Below are 18,975 nucleotides of genomic sequence, written 5' to 3'. Positions count from 1 at the left end.
ATATTTAATGTACAGTGACACACATCGATCCGGTTCTAAGTAGGTGCAATCAGTATCACCGAAAGGCTCAAGGAGAGGGAACGTTAGACCTTGCTAAAATGAAAGTTAACATGGTTGCACAAAACGAACTTGTACCTATACAGGCAAAGCAGAATGGCTGCTGATATTTCGAAACCAGCACATAAGAAAGTCAATAGGAAGTAAGGGAACGGTTTTCCATTGTGGTTATTTTTCTCATCATTAATTCTTTCCTCATGTTTTCTGTTTCTCATTGTTGGCCTCCTTGGTTGCGATGTGCTTTTTCTGTCTTTCATTTCACATTGCTCTGTTTTTTTTGTTTGTTTGTTTGTTTATTTTTAACTTTGGACCAGTTATGTCTGTGGAATTTTTTTTTCCCCTCTTTTACTTTAATTGTTCCTTTTGCCTCTTCCATTCTAAATCATGCAAACAATTGTACTTGCTTTTGTAATATTTCAAAGTTTACTGACCAATTTTTTTCTCTGGTCTCTCTGTTTCTCAACCATTTTTGTTGATTTTTGTGTTTGATTTCATTTTAAAATTTAAGAAACAGTTGAACGGAGTGCAGGAGCAACAAGATCCCTCCCCACCACTTACTCATACAAGCCATTCTTTTCTACAAGACCATACCAGTCCTGGACAACAGCTCCGATTACAGTGCCTGGGCCGGCCAAGTCAGGCTTCACTTCCTTATCAAGCTCGTCCTCTAATACGCCATCAGCTTCTCCGCTAAAATCAATATGGTCTGTTTCGACTCCTTCTCCAATCAAATCCACATTAGGCGCGTCAACTACATCTTCAGTTAAATCCATTAGCGATGTGGCATCTCCAATTAGATCCTTTCGGACAATTTCTTCACCGATCAAAACAGTGGTGTCACAATCTCCATACAATATCCAAGTTTCCTCTGGTACCCTGGCTAGAGCTCCCACCGTCCCAGAGGCCTCGCCTTTGAAAGGGCTGGCATCCAATGCTACGTTTTCCTCCCGCACCTCTCCCGTGACGACAGCAGGGTCTCTTTTGGAGAGGTCGTCCATTACTATGACGCCCCCTGCCTCCCCCAAGTCAAACATTAATATGTATTCCTCAAGTTTGCCATTTAAGTCAATTATTACATCAGCAGCACCGCTAATATCTTCGCCTCTAAAGTCAGTGGTGTCTCCAGCTAAATCAGCAGTTGATGTCATTTCATCGGCTAAAGTCACGATGGCCTCTTCTCTCTCATCACCTGTGAAACAGATGCCCGGACACACAGAGGTCGCATTGGTCAACGGATCTATTTCCCCTCTGAAATATCCATCATCTTCAACGTTAATTAACGGATGCAAAGCCACTGCCACGTTACAGGAAAAAATTTCTACAGCTACAAACTCTGTGAGCTCTATGGTTAATGCCGCCACTGACACAGTTGAGAAAGTGTTTTCTACCACGACAGCAATGCCATTTTCCCCACTCAGGTCATACGTTTCTTCGACACCATCAGCTTTTCAGTCTCTAAGAACTCCTTCCGCAAGTGCACTCTATGCATCCCTTGGGTCGTCAATATCTGCAACTACCTCATCTGTAACTTCATCAATAATAACAGTGCCAGTATACTCTGTAGTCAATGTTTTGCCTGAACCAGCATTAAAGAAACTTCCAGACTCTAGTTCACTTACAAAATCAGCAGCAGCCTTGCTGTCACCCATTAAAACATTGACTACGGAGACACGTCCTCAGCCCCATTTCAATCGAACTTCATCTCCAGTTAAGTCGTCTTTGTTCCTTGCACCCTCTGCCCTTAAGCTGTCTACACCATCTTCTTTATCTTCCAGTCAGGAGATATTAAAAGACGTGGCCGAAATGAAAGAGGACCTAATGCGGATGACTGCAATACTACAGACAGACGTGCCTGAGGAGAAGCCATTCCCACCCGAGCTCCCAAAAGAAGGGAGGATTGACGATGAAGAGCCTTTCAAAATCGTTGAGAAAGTAAAGGAAGACTTAGTGAAAGTGAGTGAAATCCTTAAGAAAGATGTGTGTGTAGATAACAAAGGACCACCCAAATCACCAAAGAGTGACAAAGGACTCTCTCCCGAAGACGACTGGATAGAGTTTAGTTCGGAAGAAATACGAGAAGCAAGACAACAGGCTGCGGCGAGCCATCCTCCATCCCTGCCGGAGAGAGTGCAAGTGAAAGCAAAAGCCGCCTCCGAGAAGGATTATAACTTGACCAAAGTTATTGATTACTTAACAAACGATATTGGGAGTAGTTCGTTGACAAATTTAAAGTACAAGTTTGAGGATGCAAAGAAGGATGGTGAAGAGAGACAGAAAAGGATTTTAAAGCCAGCGATCGCTTTGCAGGAACACAAACTCAAAATGCCTCCAGCCTCCATGAGGCCTTCCACCTCTGAGAAAGAGTTGTGTAAAATGGCCGATTCCTTTTTCGGAACAGATACTATTTTAGAGTCTCCGGATGACTTTTCTCAACATGACCAGGACAAAAGCCCCTTGTCTGACAGTGGCTTTGAAACAAGAAGTGAAAAAACGCCCTCCGCCCCACAGAGCGCTGAGAGCACGGGCCCTAAGCCACTCTTTCACGAAGTCCCCATCCCTCCTGTCCTCACAGAGACAAGAACTGAAGTGGTGCATGTTATCAGGAGCTACGAGCCCTCAGCTGGAGATGCTCCCCCGGGCCAACCGGAGGAGTCCGTGGCACCCAAACCGTCACCTACTTTTACGGAACTGGAACCAAAGCCCACCACCTCTAGTATTAAGGAAAAAGTTAAGGCGTTTCAGATGAAAGCCAATGGTGAAGAAGACGACCACAGCCGAGTTTTGAGCAAAGGCATGCGTGTTAAAGAAGAGACCCACATAACCACAACCACCAGAATGGTCTATCATTCCCCACCAGGCAGCGAAGGTACCTCGGAAAGAATCGAGGAAACCATGTCGGTCCATGACATCATGAAGGCCTTTCAGTCCGGGCGGGACCCTTCCAAAGAACTGGCAGGTCTGTTTGAACACAAGTCGGCAGTGCCTCCAGACGTTCACAAGTCTGCTGCTGAAACCACAGCCCAGCATGCAGAGAAGGACAACCAAATGAAACCCAAACTGGAGCGTATAATAGAAGTCCACATCGAAAAAGGTAACCAAGCTGAGCCCACTGAAGTCATTATTAGAGAAACCAAAAAGCATCCAGAGAAGGAAATGTATGTATATCAGAAAGACTTATCCCGGGGAGATATTAACCTAAAAGATTTTCTGCCAGAAAAACACGATGCTTTTCCTTGTCCAGAGGAACAGGGTCAGCAAGAAGAAGAAGAACTTACTGCCGAAGAGTCATTGCCTTCTTATCTGGAGTCTTCCAGAGTAAACACTCCCGTGTTCCAAGAAGAAGAGAGTCGCCCTAGTTCTGCTCAACTCATATCTGATGACTCTTACAAAACACTGAAGCTTTTGAGTCAACACTCAATAGAATACCATGACGATGAGTTGTCAGAACTAAGAGGGGAGTCTTACAGGTTTGCTGAGAAAATGCTTCTGTCAGAAAAGCTAGATGTGTCTCATTCTGATACCGAGGAATCGGTTACAGACCATGCAGGACCCCCTAGCTCAGAGTTACAGGGGTCTGATAAGCGGTCCAGAGAAAAAGTAGTCACTGCCCCCAAAAAAGAAATTCTCTCCAAAATCTATAAAGATGTGTCTGAAAATGGTGTAGGTAAAGTGTCTAAAGATGAGCATTTTGATAAAGTGACAGTGTTGCACTATTCTGGCGATGTTAGTAGTCCAAAACATGCCATGTGGATGCGCTTTACTGAGGACAGATTAGACAGAGGTAGAGAGAAGTTGATATATGAAGATAGGGTGGACAGGACTGTGAAGGAAGCTGAAGAAAAACTGACTGAAGTGTCACAGTTTTTTCGTGACAGAACCGAAAAGCTAAATGATGAACTGCAGTCCCCAGAGAAGAAGCCACGCCCTCGAAATGGCAAAGAATACTCTTCTCAGAGCTCTACCAGTAGCAGCCCCGAGAAGGTACTGCTGACAGAACTGTTGGCATCCAGTGACGAGCGGGTTAGGGCAAAGCAGCATGGCCATGACGGACAAGGCTTCCCCACAGCCGATGAGAAGCAAGCAGCCAGTCTGCCCAGCAGCCCAGAGGAGAAGGGTCTGTCCGCACAGCCCGAGGACAGCAAGCCCACAGAGGAAGTCCGAGAAAGCATTTCGCAGAGCAAGGCACCAGAAGGGCCCCCGTCTGGGTTTCAGCTCAAACAATCTAAACTCAGTTCCATTAGATTAAAATTTGAACAAGGCGCACAGGCAAAGAGTAAGGACGTGTCTCAAGACGACAGAAGGCCAGAGGGCCAGTCGAGAATCCCAGTTAAAAAAATGCAGGAGAGCAAGCTGCCCGTCTACCAAGTGTTTGCTAGAGAAAAGCAGCCGCAGGCCATAGACCCCTCAGATGAAAGTGTATCTGTGCAAAACGATCTGATGGCCCTCAAGGCTACGGATGAGCATGCCCAAAGCAACGAGATTGTTGTAAATGATTCTGGGTCCGAGGATGTGAAAACACAGAGGACTGAAATGTCAAGTAAAGCAATGCCTGACTATTTTTCTGAGCAACAGGCTAAAGACTTGGCATGTCACGTAACCTCAGATTTAGCAACTAAGGGACCATGGGACAAAAAGGTCTTTAGAACATGGGAAAGTTCTGGAGCCACTAACAATAAGTCGCAGAAAGAAAAACTTTCGCATGTACTCGTTCACGATGTAAGAGAGAATCACATTGGTCACCCTGAGAGTAAGATTGTTGTTGATCAAAGGAATGAGTTTATGTCTGTGACTGAGAGAGAACACAAGTTGTTAACGAATGGCTCTCTCTCAGAAATTAAGGAAATGACTGTAAAATCTCCCTCCAAAAAGGTCTTATATAGGGAATATGTTGTGAAAGAAGGGGAACGGCCGGGTGGGCCTCTGGAACCACCTTCGAGGAGGAGTGAGAGCTCAGCCGTGTCGCACATCCCGGTCAGAGCCATGGAGGGAAGGAGAATGCTGTCTTCTGATATCCCCGACGGCTTTTGCGAGCAGTCAACATTCCCCCAACATGAACTATCACAAAAGTTACCCCAGTCCAGTATGAGTAAAGAGACAGTCGAGACACAGCACTTTAATTCTATAGAAGATGAAAAAGTTACCTATTCAGAAATCAGCAAGGTTTCCAAACGTCAGAGTTACGTAGGCTTATGCCCTGCTCTCGATGAAACCGAAACCTCTCCCACCAAATCTCCTGATTCCTTAGAGTTTAGCCCAGGAAAGGAATCTCCCTCTAGCGATGTGTTCGACCACAGTCCCCTTGATGGATTAGAAAGAGTTGCTCCGCTAGCCCAGACAGAGGGAGGGAAAGACATAAAAACTTTACCTGTGTATGTCAGTTTTGTACAGGTGGGGAAGCAATATGAAAAGGAGATACAACAAGGAAGTGTAAAAAAGATCATAAGTCAGGAGTGTAAGACAGTACAAGAGACCAGGGGGACCTTTTATACAACTAGGCAGCAAAAGCAGCCTCCTTCTCCCCAAGGTAGTCCAGAAGACGACACTCTAGAGCAAGTTTCCTTTCTAGACAGCTCTGGGAAAAGCCCTTTAACCCCAGAAACGCCCAGTTCAGAGGAAGTGAGTTACGAATTTACGTCTAAGACACCAGACTCGCTCATAGCTTATATACCAGGCAAACCCAGCCCAATTCCCGAGGTTTCCGAGGAGTCTGAGGAGGAAGAGCTGGCCAAGTCAGCCTCCCTAAAGCAGCCTACAGTGGAGGAAGCAACCGTTGAGCGTGAAACGCCTACCGATGTCAGCAAAGACTCTAACCAAAGACCCAAAAGTAATAGAGTTGCCTATATTGAATTTCCCCCTCCTCCACCACTGGATGCAGACCAGATGGAGCTGGATAAGAAGCATCATTATCGCCCCGAAAGAGAGGTTGACATGATTGAAGTCAGTCTGCAAGATGAGCATGACAAGTACCAGCTGGCCGAACCTGTCATCCGAGTGCAACCGCCCTCACCCGTCCCCCCCGGGGCAGACGTCAGTGATTCGAGTGATGATGAATCCATCTATCAGCCGGTCCCCGTTAAAAAATATACCTTCAAATTAAAGGAAGTAGAAGAGGAACAAAAGGAGATGACAAAATCCAAAGCTCCTGTTGACAAGCCTTCCAACCAGAAAGAATTGGAAACTAATGGATCTGGAAAAGATCATGAATTTGGCCTTGGCCTCGATTCGCCTCAGAACGAAACTGCCCAGAATGGGAACAATGACCAGTCCATCACGGAATGTTCCATCGCCACCACGGCTGAGTTTTCTCATGACACTGATGCCACGGAGATCGACTCTCTGGATGGCTACGACCTGCAAGATGAAGACGATGGCTTGACAGAGAGCGATTCTAAACTCCCAGGTCAAACCATGGAAATTAAGAAAGATGTCTGGAACATGGAGGGCATTCTGAAGCCGGCCGATCGCTCCTTTAGCCAAAGTAAACTTGAAGTTATCGAGGAGGAGGGAAGGGTGGGACCAGACGAAGACAAGCCACCTTCTAGAAGTTCCTCATCTGAAAAGACTCCTGATAAGACTGATCAGAAATCGGGGGCCCAGTTCTTCACACTAGAAGGCAGACATCCTGACAGATCAGTGTTTCCTGATACTTACTTCAGTTACAAAGTAGATGAAGAATTTGCCACTCCTTTCAAAACAGTAGCTACCAAAGGTCTAGATTTTGATCCTTGGTCTAACAACCGAGGGGATGATGAAGTTTTTGACAGTAAATCACGGGAAGATGAGACTAAGCCATTCGGTCTGGCTGTGGAAGACCGCTCTCCAGCAACAACCCCTGATACAACGCCAGCCCGAACGCCCACTGATGAAAGTACCCCAACTAGTGAGCCTAACCCCTTCCCATTTCATGAAGGGAAAATGTTTGAGATGACTCGCAGTGGTGCAATTGACATGAGCAAGAGGGATTTTGTTGAAGAGAGGCTCCAATTTTTCCAGATTGGTGAGCATACTTCTGAAGGGAAGTCAGGGGACCAGGGGGAAGGGGATAAAAGTATGGTCACTGCCACACCACAGCCACAGTCAGGGGACACCTCTGTAGAAACCAATCTAGAGAGAAATGTAGAGGCACCTCCAGTCGAAGCTAACCCCAGCAGCCCGACCAGCGGAGAGTGTCAGGAAGGTGCAGCCAGTGATGGCTCCTTGGAGAAATCGGCAGCAGCCCCTAGCGCCTCTAAAGTTGACCCCAAGTTGCGCACGCCTATAAAAATGGGAATTTCTGCATCCACCATGACCATGAAGAAAGAAGGCTCTGGAGAAGTGACAGATAAGCTAGAAGCTGTGATGACCAGTTGTCAGGGACTAGAGAATGAAACTATAACAATGATTGCAAATACAGCCAATAGCCACATGGGCACTAGGCCCCAAGAGAAACATGATTTCCAGAAAGATAACTTTAATAACAACAACAATTTGGATTCTTCCACTATGCAGACAGATAACATTACAAGTAATGTAGTTCTGACAGAACATTCTGCACCCACTTGTACCACAGAGAAAGCTAATCCAGTGAAAATCTCATCAGGAAAAAAGACAGGGGTACTGCAAGGACACTGTGTCAGAGATAAGCAGAAAGTTCTTGGAGAGCAGCAAAAGACCAAGGAGTCGATAGGGATTAGGCGAAAATCCAAACTTCCCATAAAGGCCACTTCACCAAAAGATATCTGCCCACCAAGTCATATGCCAAACATGAAAGTGAGTAAAACGAAGCAGGTCAGTCAATCTGAGAAAACCAAAACCCTTATTGCTTCTTCATGTGTAGACGTAAAGTCCAGAATTCCAGTAAAAGACACACACAGGGATAACGCAGTTAGGAAAGCATGCGCCACACCAAAACAAGGGCAGCCAGAGAAAGGCAAGGCCAAACAGCTTCCATCCAAGTTGCCAGTAAAGGTAAGATCCACCTGTGTCACCAGCACCACCACCACCACCACCACCACCACCACCACCACCACCCCCACCGCCACAGTAAAAGTTAGGAAGAGTCAGCTTAAGGAAGTGTGTAAACATTCCATTGAATATTTTAAGGGAATTAGTGGTGAGACCTTAAAGCTTGTGGACCGCCTCTCGGAAGAAGACAAAAAGATGCAGTCCGAGTTGTCCGATGAGGAAGACAGTACCTCAAGAAACACGTCGTTGTCCGAGACTTCCCGGGGTGGCCAGCCTTCAGTTACAACGAAGTCTGCTAGAGATAAGAAAACAGAGGCAGCACCTTTAAAATCAAAGAGTGAAAAGGCCGGCAGTGAGAAAAGGAGCAGTAGGAGGACTGGTGAGGATGAAGGCAGTCAGGTCTCTCGAGCACTCTTTGCTCACATCCTGGAGAACGAGCGTAGTTCGTAAACACTTTCCGACTCGTAGAGCCTAGTGCATGAACTGTCGTGATTGCCTGTGCAGTGACTTAACCGTAGTTTCTCATTCTGTCATTGTCATCTGTGTGTGCTGTCTCTACACTCTTCTCGCTCCCTTTTAACCAACCGACACCGTAGGCAGCTAGGGAAGCATGCTGAAGATATTGGTGTCATTCAAGATGAGCAGCTTTTTTTTTTTTTTTTTTTTCCCCTAATGTACTAATGATTTTGTCAAAGTAAAAGCACAGACGTTGAAATCCCATCATGGTGTTTTCACCGACACAATGATTCTGTAACCGTTGTCCAGTAGCTAGCTCGTCAGCATGTTTGATCCCATCACATTAAGCATCCATGTAGTCTCACATCTGGCCGGGGCAGGTGACAATCAAGTGAGCCATGTGAAAAGACAAGTGTTCGTGTAGGTGACTAGGACACATTTAAGTGTACAGTGTTAGCATTAGTCTCTCTGTAAAATCTGAGTACTGCTAAAAAACAATTTTCCGGTATCGTGTCTTTCTTGATGATTATTTTAATTAAGAAATTGTAAATCGTAGGTCCACAGAGTCCATGTGAACGGACAGATATCAGGATGGCAATAGTAGCTGATCACCTGGGACTTAGTTGGACAGGTAAGTGCGCACACTCCTGAATGAAACGAATACAGTGTCTTGATTTCTCTGTCTTACTCACGAGGGGTTCGTTACAAAAAACAGAAGCAAGCAACAAGTAGAAAACAAAACAAAACATTTTTACCATCCACAATTCTACCTACCCAGAGATAATTATCGATAATACCTTACATCCTGTGTTTTTCAAAGTTTTCTTCAATGCACATACACTAAAGAATAGAAATTTAAATCTTACTTTACTTTAAATGTAGGCACTTTCTTCACACTGCCATTTCTGGTAATAGAAGATAACATTTTACCTAGTAGTAAATTTATTTTCTGGGGTCAAGGAAAGCACAATTAAGGCCTATGACTTTTAAGTAATCCAAAACTTTAAAATGGTGTATTCCCATAGAGCAGCTCTCTCGGGCAACCGTTCAATTAACCCATGCCTGTGTTTCCCAAATGTTAATCACTCGTGAGTCATCTTCACGGTTTTTATGATATACACAGATTATCTGTATGTTTATTTCCCTGAGACTTTTCTTTAAGTGGACTCACTCTTATGCCCAAAGATTTATTTAAAAGGAAATCTTACATCTTCACTAAAGGAAAACAAGGATCATTTTTCAATAACTACATAAACAAGAAAATAAGGGAATGAGGAAGTTGAACATTTCAATTACAATTTTTTAAGTAGGATACACGTATAGAAACTCATTCAGTTTACAAAAGTCATTGAGTTTAGTGAGATGAATGAAACTGTTTATGATCCGTGTGTAGAAAAGGAATATTTAGCTTGATTTCACTTCATTACAGATGAAGATAAGATTCTGTATCATTTGGACAATTCTGCTTTGTAGATTTGATGTTAACTGGGCCTCCAAAATCCTACCTCTCATGAATCAGAGAAATTTTAAGTTCTAGACGTTGAGTGTATGTTTTTAATACTCAGCCAAAAAAACACAGTAGCTTAAAATATAAATGTCAACCATTGTCATATCTAAGTCATCTTGTATACCCTCCGTGATAGTCTATGCTCGGGGAAAGAATTATCTCTGCTATTAAAAGGGAGAATATGAAACCAGATAATGGCAAACAAGGTCAGCTACATTTTCTTCCTTGAAATGGCCTAAATCCTGCCCTCACCCCCAACTTATTAAACCTTCCTGTCTCCTTCCACCCAGCCTCTGCTCTCAGGCACGCTGCTAACAACCAGGAGCCTAGTGGTACTCTGAGAAGACAGGTGGTCTGAGTAATCCTAAGCAGCTTGTTGAGAGTTAATAGCAATTCGTTATATATAAATATTTGCTAACATAAAATTAATAATAATTATATTTTAACATCAGACATTGTGATCTGAAAATACACTGGAGCAAATGTTGGGTTTGCAGTATTATATGCCCATACTATTAGATTATTTACCTTAGACAAATCCAGTCCTTAAGTCTGTCAGAGTAAATTTTTGGAGAAGATGTGACATAAAACTATTAAACTGTAAAATTCTTAGCGACAGTGTGTCTTTGCTCTTCACTGGATCACTAGACAGGATACAGTTGGGTCATAAGGGCGTGTTGGATGGTAAGGAGTATTGTCTCTTAAAGCACAAAGGGATGAAGATCTTAAAAGAAATTTAACTTTGTAATTTGAATTACTATCTGCTCAGTGAAGATTGTCATTAAAATTACCAATTAGAAGAGCAAAATTTAATCCTGTCCCTCAGAACCACTGTTAACATCTTAATGTACTTTGATTTTAGTATAAAAAGCTTTAAAATGTTATATACACCATGTAATTTTTTGCTTTTTTATTTGTTATTACCTAGTTTCCACAAAATTGCATATTCTATGATCTTGGTTTTCATGGATAAATAACATCTAGTATACATACTTTATAATGGTGTTTTTCTAACTTTGGGTCACAGTGCACTCCTGAGTCATGAAATCAATACATACTTTGGTTTTGTTTTTTAATAGAATAGAATGGGGGGAAATGTCTGTGTATTACATGTATTAAGGCTAAGTCTTGCTTCTTGAAGATCTGGTTTCATTTATATAAACATCACGCTATACAATGTATATCTAATTGTAGGCCATGATCAAAACAGTTCACAAGTCACTGCATTAACTCAATTAACTCTTCTTTTGTTCAACATTTGGATTGTTTTCCGTTTTTTAATAGTACAAGCCTGAGATAAATATTCATGTGTGTAAATCATTGTGCCCAACCCAATGTATCATCACGATAGTTCCTAGAAGTGAAATCGCTTGATCAAAGGATCTGGAGTTTTTTGAGCCTCTGCATGCATTTCGCCAAATGCTAGAAATATTTAAGCAGGGTAGAATCTTGACCAGTTTCTTTTCCATGGGAGGATTTTTTTTTTCCCATTTATTTCTAGAATCACTTAAAGTAATACATACCTGAGGATTTTTTTTTAACTGTACAGGAAATATACAGTGAAAAGTCAGGCTCCTTCTCATCTTCGACTCCTGTTTCCAGAGGGAGCCGCTAATGCTCACACGTATCTTCCCAAAGACACTCTCTGATTGACAAGGACGAGCATACGTGTATAGACATTTAGGTGGACGCAAAGCTATTTCCCTTTTATTTGTTAGACAAGTAGTAGCATAGCGCAGACGGCAATCTGGACTGTGGTCATCATTTAACCTCCCAAGTGGAATTGCTGAAGGCACATTACCAGCATCTCTTGTGCCCTATTTATGGGTGTGTATCCCTGCCCATCTTATATGAGGCTTGAGCAAAGTGCAAAGAATAATTTGGCTGAATTCAATTCAATTTAATTTAATAAATTAAAAGAATCCAGCAACATCCTCTTCGTACAGATCATGAATCTTTATAAAAGAATCTCTCAAGAGGGAATCTAACTGTAACTAAGCAGTTATCTCAGGAGAGTTAAGTCCAGCCTGTGTGTGATCACGACTTCCCTGTAAAAGCAAGCGTGTAAAGATTAATGCGCAAGGCTGGACTGGGTTTTACTATACAATTCCTTTGTGTGTGCGTGTGTGTGTGGCACTTGAGCATTACGTTTATGAAACATATGTGATAAAAGTAGAATGTGAAATCTTAGTAACTCTTTTTCTTTTCTACAGAACTGGCAAGGGAACTGAATTTTTCAGTGGATGAAATCAATCAAATACGTGTGGAAAATCCAAATTCTTTAATTTCTCAAAGCTTCATGTTATTAAAAAAATGGGTTACCAGAGACGGAAAAAATGCTACAAGTATGCTGACATTATATTACTTTAACTTTCAAAACTGCATATATTCAGTATTTTAGATAAGCCTACTGTTAATAGACCAGAGTAATCATAAAGTAATAGCAAGTCTTTTGAAGTTATACTTGTTTAATTTAGCGCTAATATTCTAAACACCTGTCTTTAGGAAGCTTCTTAAGAAAGCAGGTAGTGGTGAATTTGTTGCATTTTGTCTTTCGTTCTCTCCGTGACCATCAAAAATGAAAATCGAATTCTAGCTGTTAAATCATGGTGTAGTAGTCAGAAACACTGAGGCTACTGCTGTGGCCAGAGCTAGAAGCACAGGGAGAAAAAGAAAGAAGGATAGGATCAAATCATTTTATTCAGCTTCAACTGTGCTGCAGAGAATTCTCCAGTATTTTTAGGTTCGGCTTGGTTTGGAGGGGGGGTGGGGGGGGAGTGGTGCTGTACTACGGCAATGTGAAATAAGTTATTGTGGGTTTGCCTGTGTCAGCCTGACCTTAGTAAGTCATTAAAATGCTAAGCATCAAATATGAGGGTGATCTATTTTGACAGTCTAAAAGGAGAGGAACATGTTTAAAATTTTAATAGATCCCCTCGTAACTAAAAGGAGTCTAGCTATTTTGAGGCCCATCTGCTCAGCATCGTACCGCGGAATGAATGTTGCTGTCACCACACATAGCTTCACAAAGTGATTCTTAAGACCCTGACATGACGTCCCTGTAACACCGAGCTTTCTGAGCCCTCTGCATGGTAATATGGCAGAGCCTCAGCGAGAAGGAGCTAAACCACTAGGAGGGTCGAGAACGCCATGCTTTTGTGTGGATATTGGGATGACTGGAAGAAAATAATTTAATCGGGTTTTCAACCCTTTTTTCTCCTTTTTCAGCTGATGCCTTAACTTCGGTCTTGACAAAAATTAATCGAATAGATATAGTGACTCTCCTAGAAGGACCAATATTTGATTATGGAAATATTTCAGGCACCAGAAGTTTTGCAGATGAGAACAATGTTTTCCATGACCCTGTTGATGGTAATTGAATTTAGTGTTCATATTTATTTAATCATTTGATAAAATTTGAAAGTGTGTAGGACAAGGCAGTCACTTAAAACCAACTAAATTGTGATTTGCTTGACTTAATTTCTCATTTTCACAGCATTTTCTCTACTAGAGTCTGCAAATAAACACTCTGATAGAACAAACTTGATAAATTTCTGTTATAGTAAATACAAATAATGAGGTATAAAAGCGTAGGTTAACTGAATTGGTATTTCAAATATTTTACATGACCAAGTGGAAGAAAATTTAATACCTAGAGAATGCATTGTTTTTGTCATTTTCACATTAACCTAAAAAACTAGTGAACTCTTTTATTTACATGTTGATAAGACCAAATTGTAAGCTGTCTTTTTTCAAAGAACCAAGGTACTGGGTCAGGTTTAAGCATATTCCTGTTTGAATTCCTGTTTGGGGGGGCCAAGTATTTAAGCATGTACTGAAAAAGTCTAATGCATTACTCAAAAACATGTTTTACTTATTTAGCATATTTTAACTTTATATGCTTCCATTTATTGTTTGGAAAAACCCTGCCTGATCTATCATATATAAAAGTCAGTGTCATTTCTAATTCAGTGAGCACAGATGTCACTAATAACATAGTAATTCCTTTTTTACATTAGCTTAATTTCTATAAGAATATCATCATCTTTCCTTCAGTATGTAAATTGGGGCATTTTTTTAATCAAAGTATCAAAAAGTATAACAAATACCTTACTATGTTTTTCAAGGTGCTTGTCTTGCTTTACAAATGGAAATTTATTCCTATAATGAATTTTGAGTAAAACATGATGATGGTGTGGAGGTAGAAAGAAGAGCTTAGGGATATTTTTCTACTATCCCCAGTTTTGAAAAATATGGTGTTTTTCCCCCATTTTTTAAACTGGCAAAGTTAGACTAACAAAAATCAACAACGTGTAGTTCTAGATATACTATGTAGCAAAGTTGTCAAATTCTTAAAAAGTTTCTGCTTGCTAAAGTTAAAGTCAACAGAAAATTTATAGCATACCTTATTATCCACATAACACGATGGGCAATAATGTCAAAAGTGGTTTCTTTTTAAGCTTATAAATGCCACAGAACCTTGGAAAAAAGCTCTCTTCAAGGCCTCATCTTATATGTAAGACCATGTAATGGTAGACAGTCTCTTTTTGCACTAAAGGTAGACCATTGTTATCTCAAATTCTGAATTATTGCCAAGTTATAGTTTATGGAATCTTTTAATATTCTTTTTGGGGAAAAATTTTTTAAGAAAATACCGAACAAACAAAAAAAAAAAAAAAGAAAGAAAGAAAAGAAAGAACTAACAAGCAAGATAACCAGAAAATAATGGAAATAGTCAATAGAATTGAAAGCTTTATTTATTTTTAACATTTTAAAATCATTAAATAAATTCACAAGAATTTTTCGTGGCTACATCTTAATATTTTATATTTCTTATTTTAAAAAATCATAGGGAAATTTAGGAATGTGTGTATGAAGTAAATTTCACTTATGCAGATTATAAACCTCAGCTAATCTCAGCCAGTTTTTCAACAAGATTCTGGTTTATAGGTGACTATACTTACCTATAGCAGTTTGAATTTACAACAAAAGCTAAGTTGGTATTTGTCACGGACTGATGGGAAAATTAGGCTCTCATTTTGTAAACCATTGATTCAGAAAATGTGCTTGGCTGCCTTTTTTTCCTGTCTCTCCTCTTTGTTGAACTTTTATGAAACCTCCTTTCCTCACCATGACCAGACCATTGTTGACTTCTCTCTCTGCTGAAGGAGAAAAATATTCCCTTTGTCCACACAGTGAAGGTTAAAACAAGGGAATTGTTTCCTACTTCCCCTCTCAATAGGCTGGGGAATAAATAAACCTCCGTGTTTCACAGTATTGTCGTGAATATTCAGAGAGCTCTTTGCAAATGGCTTTCTTCCTGTCTCTGTTGTGTATCATTTCTTTTTTCTCTTTTTTTGATTTGTGGTTCTGAGTGGACCCCTATCACCAAGTTCACTAAGACCTCCATATACACCACAACCCTTTCATCTCTGTCACATTATGACACCTGAAAATTTTCCTTGGAGTCTTTTCTACTTTATCTGCTTTTCAAATCCTTTTCCTAGCATCTTTTTAGATTTTTTTTTCCCAGTGCTACTGCTCTAAAATCTAATAATAATTTCCTTCCAAAGATTAAATGTATTTTTCTTCACGGTAAATTTCAAGTGAATAAAAGTGAGAATTAGAGTTGGATAGCATTGCTCATATGTAAAGCTCTTAAAATAAGTTATAAGTGACTTATGAAATTTGGTTTCTTGTGGCTTGCTGTATGCAGTCCACCACAATATGGATTTTGCATGCTAAAAGTAGAAAGATAATAAATTTGGCCATGGAATATGTGTATCTTATATAACGATAGCTAATTTTGTATTGGATTGAATTAGTCTGTATATTTAAGTTATTGTATTGAAATTATCAAAATTGATAGAAATCATTTATATCTTATTTAGTATTCTGTTTTATTATAGTGTGCACTAGTCTTTTATTTCATTGTATTACATTTAATTGAACTAAACCAATAAATTTATGAACATTATTCTGTAACTCATCATACATTTTCATACCTGATATAATTTAATTCATTCCATGTGTTTTGTTTGCTGTACTCTAATTCATTCCAGTCAGTCCGAATGTACTGTCTTCCATAGGTTATCCTTCCCTTCAAGTGGAACTGGAAACTCCCACAGGGTTGCACTACACACCACCCACCCCTTTCCAGCAAGATGATTATTTTAGCGATATCTCTAGCATAGAGTCTCCCCTTAGAACCCCCAGTAGACTGAGTGATGGGCTAGTGCCTTCCCAGGGCAACATAGAGAATTCAGCAGATGGACCTCCAGTTGTAACTGCAGAAGACACTTCCTTAGAAGACAGCAAACTCGAAGACTCAATGCCTTTAACAGAAATGCCTGATGCAGTGGATGTAGATGAGAGCCAGTTGGAGAATGTATGTCTGAGTGAGTATCCTCAATACCTCGGAAGTATGGCTGGGGTCCCAAAAGATGTTAAACCAGCAGAGCCATTCAAACAGCCTAGTAAAATAGGAGTAAGCTCTGAGCAGCAAGAGAAAGGAAAATCTGGTCCTGATGAGGAGATGACGGAAGAAAAACTCAAATCTCTATTTGAGGACATTCAACTTGAAGAAGGAGTAGAGTCTGAGGAGATGACAGAAGAAAAAGTACAGGCTATTCTTAAACGTGTTCAGCAAGCAGAACTGGAAATGTCTTCAATTTCAGGTTGGCAGAACGAGACATCAAGTGGAAACCTAGAGTCCTCTGCTCAAGCTCGAAGAATAACTGGTGGGTTACTAGAACGGCTGGATGACAGGTATGGCTCCGTTTCAGAAAATAGAAAAGCGAATCACAGGTTACATGTTAGTTAACTGTTTGTTTTAAATACCTGCTTTTTAGCAATTACCCTTTTTCTAAATCACCATTGCAGTTTGGGGATAATACCTGCCTTAAAGGTTGGTTCATTCTGCTAATCCGGAGAGGGAAAGTTACATGACATCCAACTCTCGATCGCAGCTCAGTTCTTGAAATCATGGTTGTGAGTTCAAGAAATCACAGCCAGCCCCCTGCTGGGCTCCATGCTGGGTGTGGAGCCTACTAAAAAAAATAAATAAATAAAACAAAACAAAAAAACAACTCCTGATAGCCTGAAGTAAAATGCAAACAGTTTTACATGCATGCCAAAGATGTGTATGTTTACTTTAGAAGACTGCTCTTTTCTAGTTTATTATTTGCATTATTCTTTTCACAAAGCCAATAAGTAATGCACTTTCAAAATAATGTAATAAATAAACCCCATGTCTTTTAGAAATATGAACATTTCTATTGTTTCCTGACTTCAAACATAATATGCTTATTATGCAAACTTTAAAACACAGATCAAAACCCCATCATCTAGCAATAACTGCCACTAAATTTTGAGATTTTTAAGATTTCTTTTACATACATTTTTCTAAATGTCTTAATGTAGGAAATGCAGAGAAGCAAAAAGAAAAGTCATCGGTCCTCCTACCGTACTAAGAAAACACTTAACATTGTATATCCTTCTTTTTCCCTACATGAACATTTTATGTAATTTGCAACATTGCATATGTAATTCTTCACTCCAAGTAATATTGCCATGGTGGAAATTTGATTACGACCAAAATAATTCCCTAATCATGAATCTAGTTCTTTTTTATAGTGGACTTACTCTAGGAAGGTGAGAATCTAGTGTCCTTCAGATATTGGTTCAAATCCCACCAGCATTAGGTTTGCACTTTGTGACTCTGGATGAATTTCTAAGCTCTAAGAATGTCAGTCTAATCAGCTTTAAAAACTGGAATACTGCTGCTTTCCTCAAGCAGGTTTACAGATTGAAAAAGAAAGCCTATAGAATGGCTACCGGATGACTGGTACAAATAGTCTCTCAGTAGTAGTTGGCATTATTTTTATTTATGCATACATCAGACTAAAATATATGTTACTTCAGTGGCAACTAGTGATAACCTCAGGGTTTTTTGCATCCAACTTAAATTTCTTTCATAACCATATTTAATATTTTCACATTGCTGATAAGCTTCTTGCTTATATAAAAATTCCCAAAGAGGGAGTTTATAACATTTTGCAAAAAGGAGTCTAGAAGATTCCTTTAGAAGAATGGTAAGTCCAAAGAATTCTGTGTTCAGCCTACCAGACTGTTGCAAAGACAACAAATAGTACTAATTTTGATGTCTGTGTTCTAATATAGTCACGTAATCTATAGTTGCATAGCAGGAAATAGATACATTTAGATTATAGCATCTTCATACTGTGCTGGGACCAAAATCCTTACACATATGAAATAGGGTGTGCTGTTGATTGGGGGTTGTTTATATATAATCAGAATTTGATTATAAGCATACACACATACTTACAGACATTTATATATATATATATATATATATAAAATGCATATAAAATATTGTGCTAGTTACCACCTTCAGGATTCTACGGGTAATAAAGACCACTAAAAAACAGTGCACAAGCTAGAAAATAAAAGTCTATACTGATACTAGTAAAAATTAGAAATCAATTTAAAAGAAAGTATTGGAAGAGAAAGATCGTTAACAGTTGAAAGGAAAATAGTCCTCACAGAACAGAGAAGCGACAGGTGAGCACCAACACCTGCTCACCAGCGGGAGTCAGCAGAGGTCAGGGGAGGGGAAGGAGGAGACCCAAGTAAGGGTGTGAGGGTTGCAAAGTCAGGATGGCAGGATTCACAACTGGAAACCCATCCAAAGACTGAAATGTAGGATGCTTGGGGTTGCCAGAGCTCTCCAAACAGGAATGCATTTGATTCTCGGCCAGCAGTTTTTTCCCTGGGCAATGCGAAAGCCTTTTGCAGTATCCTCCTCCTCTTTTAGATCGGTGGGTCTGGAACTCTGGGTATGTCCGTGAACCTCTCAAGATGACTTTTAAAAATCTCAAATCCAAGTAGCTGTAGCAGTGCAATTAAACAAAACAAAACAGAAACAAGGGCAGCATAGCTAGGCAGGTTGGGAATTGGGGTGTGGGGGAAGCCTGGGTCCTCACCCCCAA

The 18,975-nt window shown here is 40.5% G+C and overlaps 1 protein-coding gene across 19 annotated transcripts in view; it reads left to right on the top strand.

Annotated features, from left to right (window-relative positions):
* The window catches only part of ANK3 (ankyrin 3), a 511,278-nt gene that overhangs the window by 467,085 nt on the left and 25,218 nt on the right, over positions 1-18,975 (top strand). For 14 of the 19 annotated variants that reach the window (XM_032423844.1, XM_032423847.1, XM_032423845.1 and 11 more), the window contains 6 exons: positions 566-7,054; positions 9,014-9,088; positions 12,178-12,309; positions 13,193-13,336; positions 16,054-16,362; positions 16,642-16,732. In XM_032423844.1, the coding sequence (XP_032279735.1) occupies positions 566-7,054; positions 9,014-9,088; positions 12,178-12,309; positions 13,193-13,336; positions 16,054-16,362; positions 16,642-16,732 (7,240 nt within the window). Of the gene's footprint in view, positions 1-565; positions 8,381-9,013; positions 9,089-12,177; positions 12,310-13,192; positions 13,337-16,053; positions 16,363-16,641; positions 16,733-18,975 lie in introns of all 19 variants that reach the window. The other 5 variants (XM_032423837.1, XM_032423836.1, XM_032423855.1 and 2 more) reach the window with 3 other exon arrangements.

This window comes from Phoca vitulina, unplaced genomic scaffold, assembly GCF_004348235.1.
Source record: "Phoca vitulina isolate PV1807 unplaced genomic scaffold, GSC_HSeal_1.0 scaffold29, whole genome shotgun sequence".
In the NCBI taxonomy this organism is placed as follows: Eukaryota; Metazoa; Chordata; class Mammalia; order Carnivora; family Phocidae; genus Phoca; species Phoca vitulina.
This window is presented reverse-complemented; position numbering and strand designations above follow the sequence as displayed.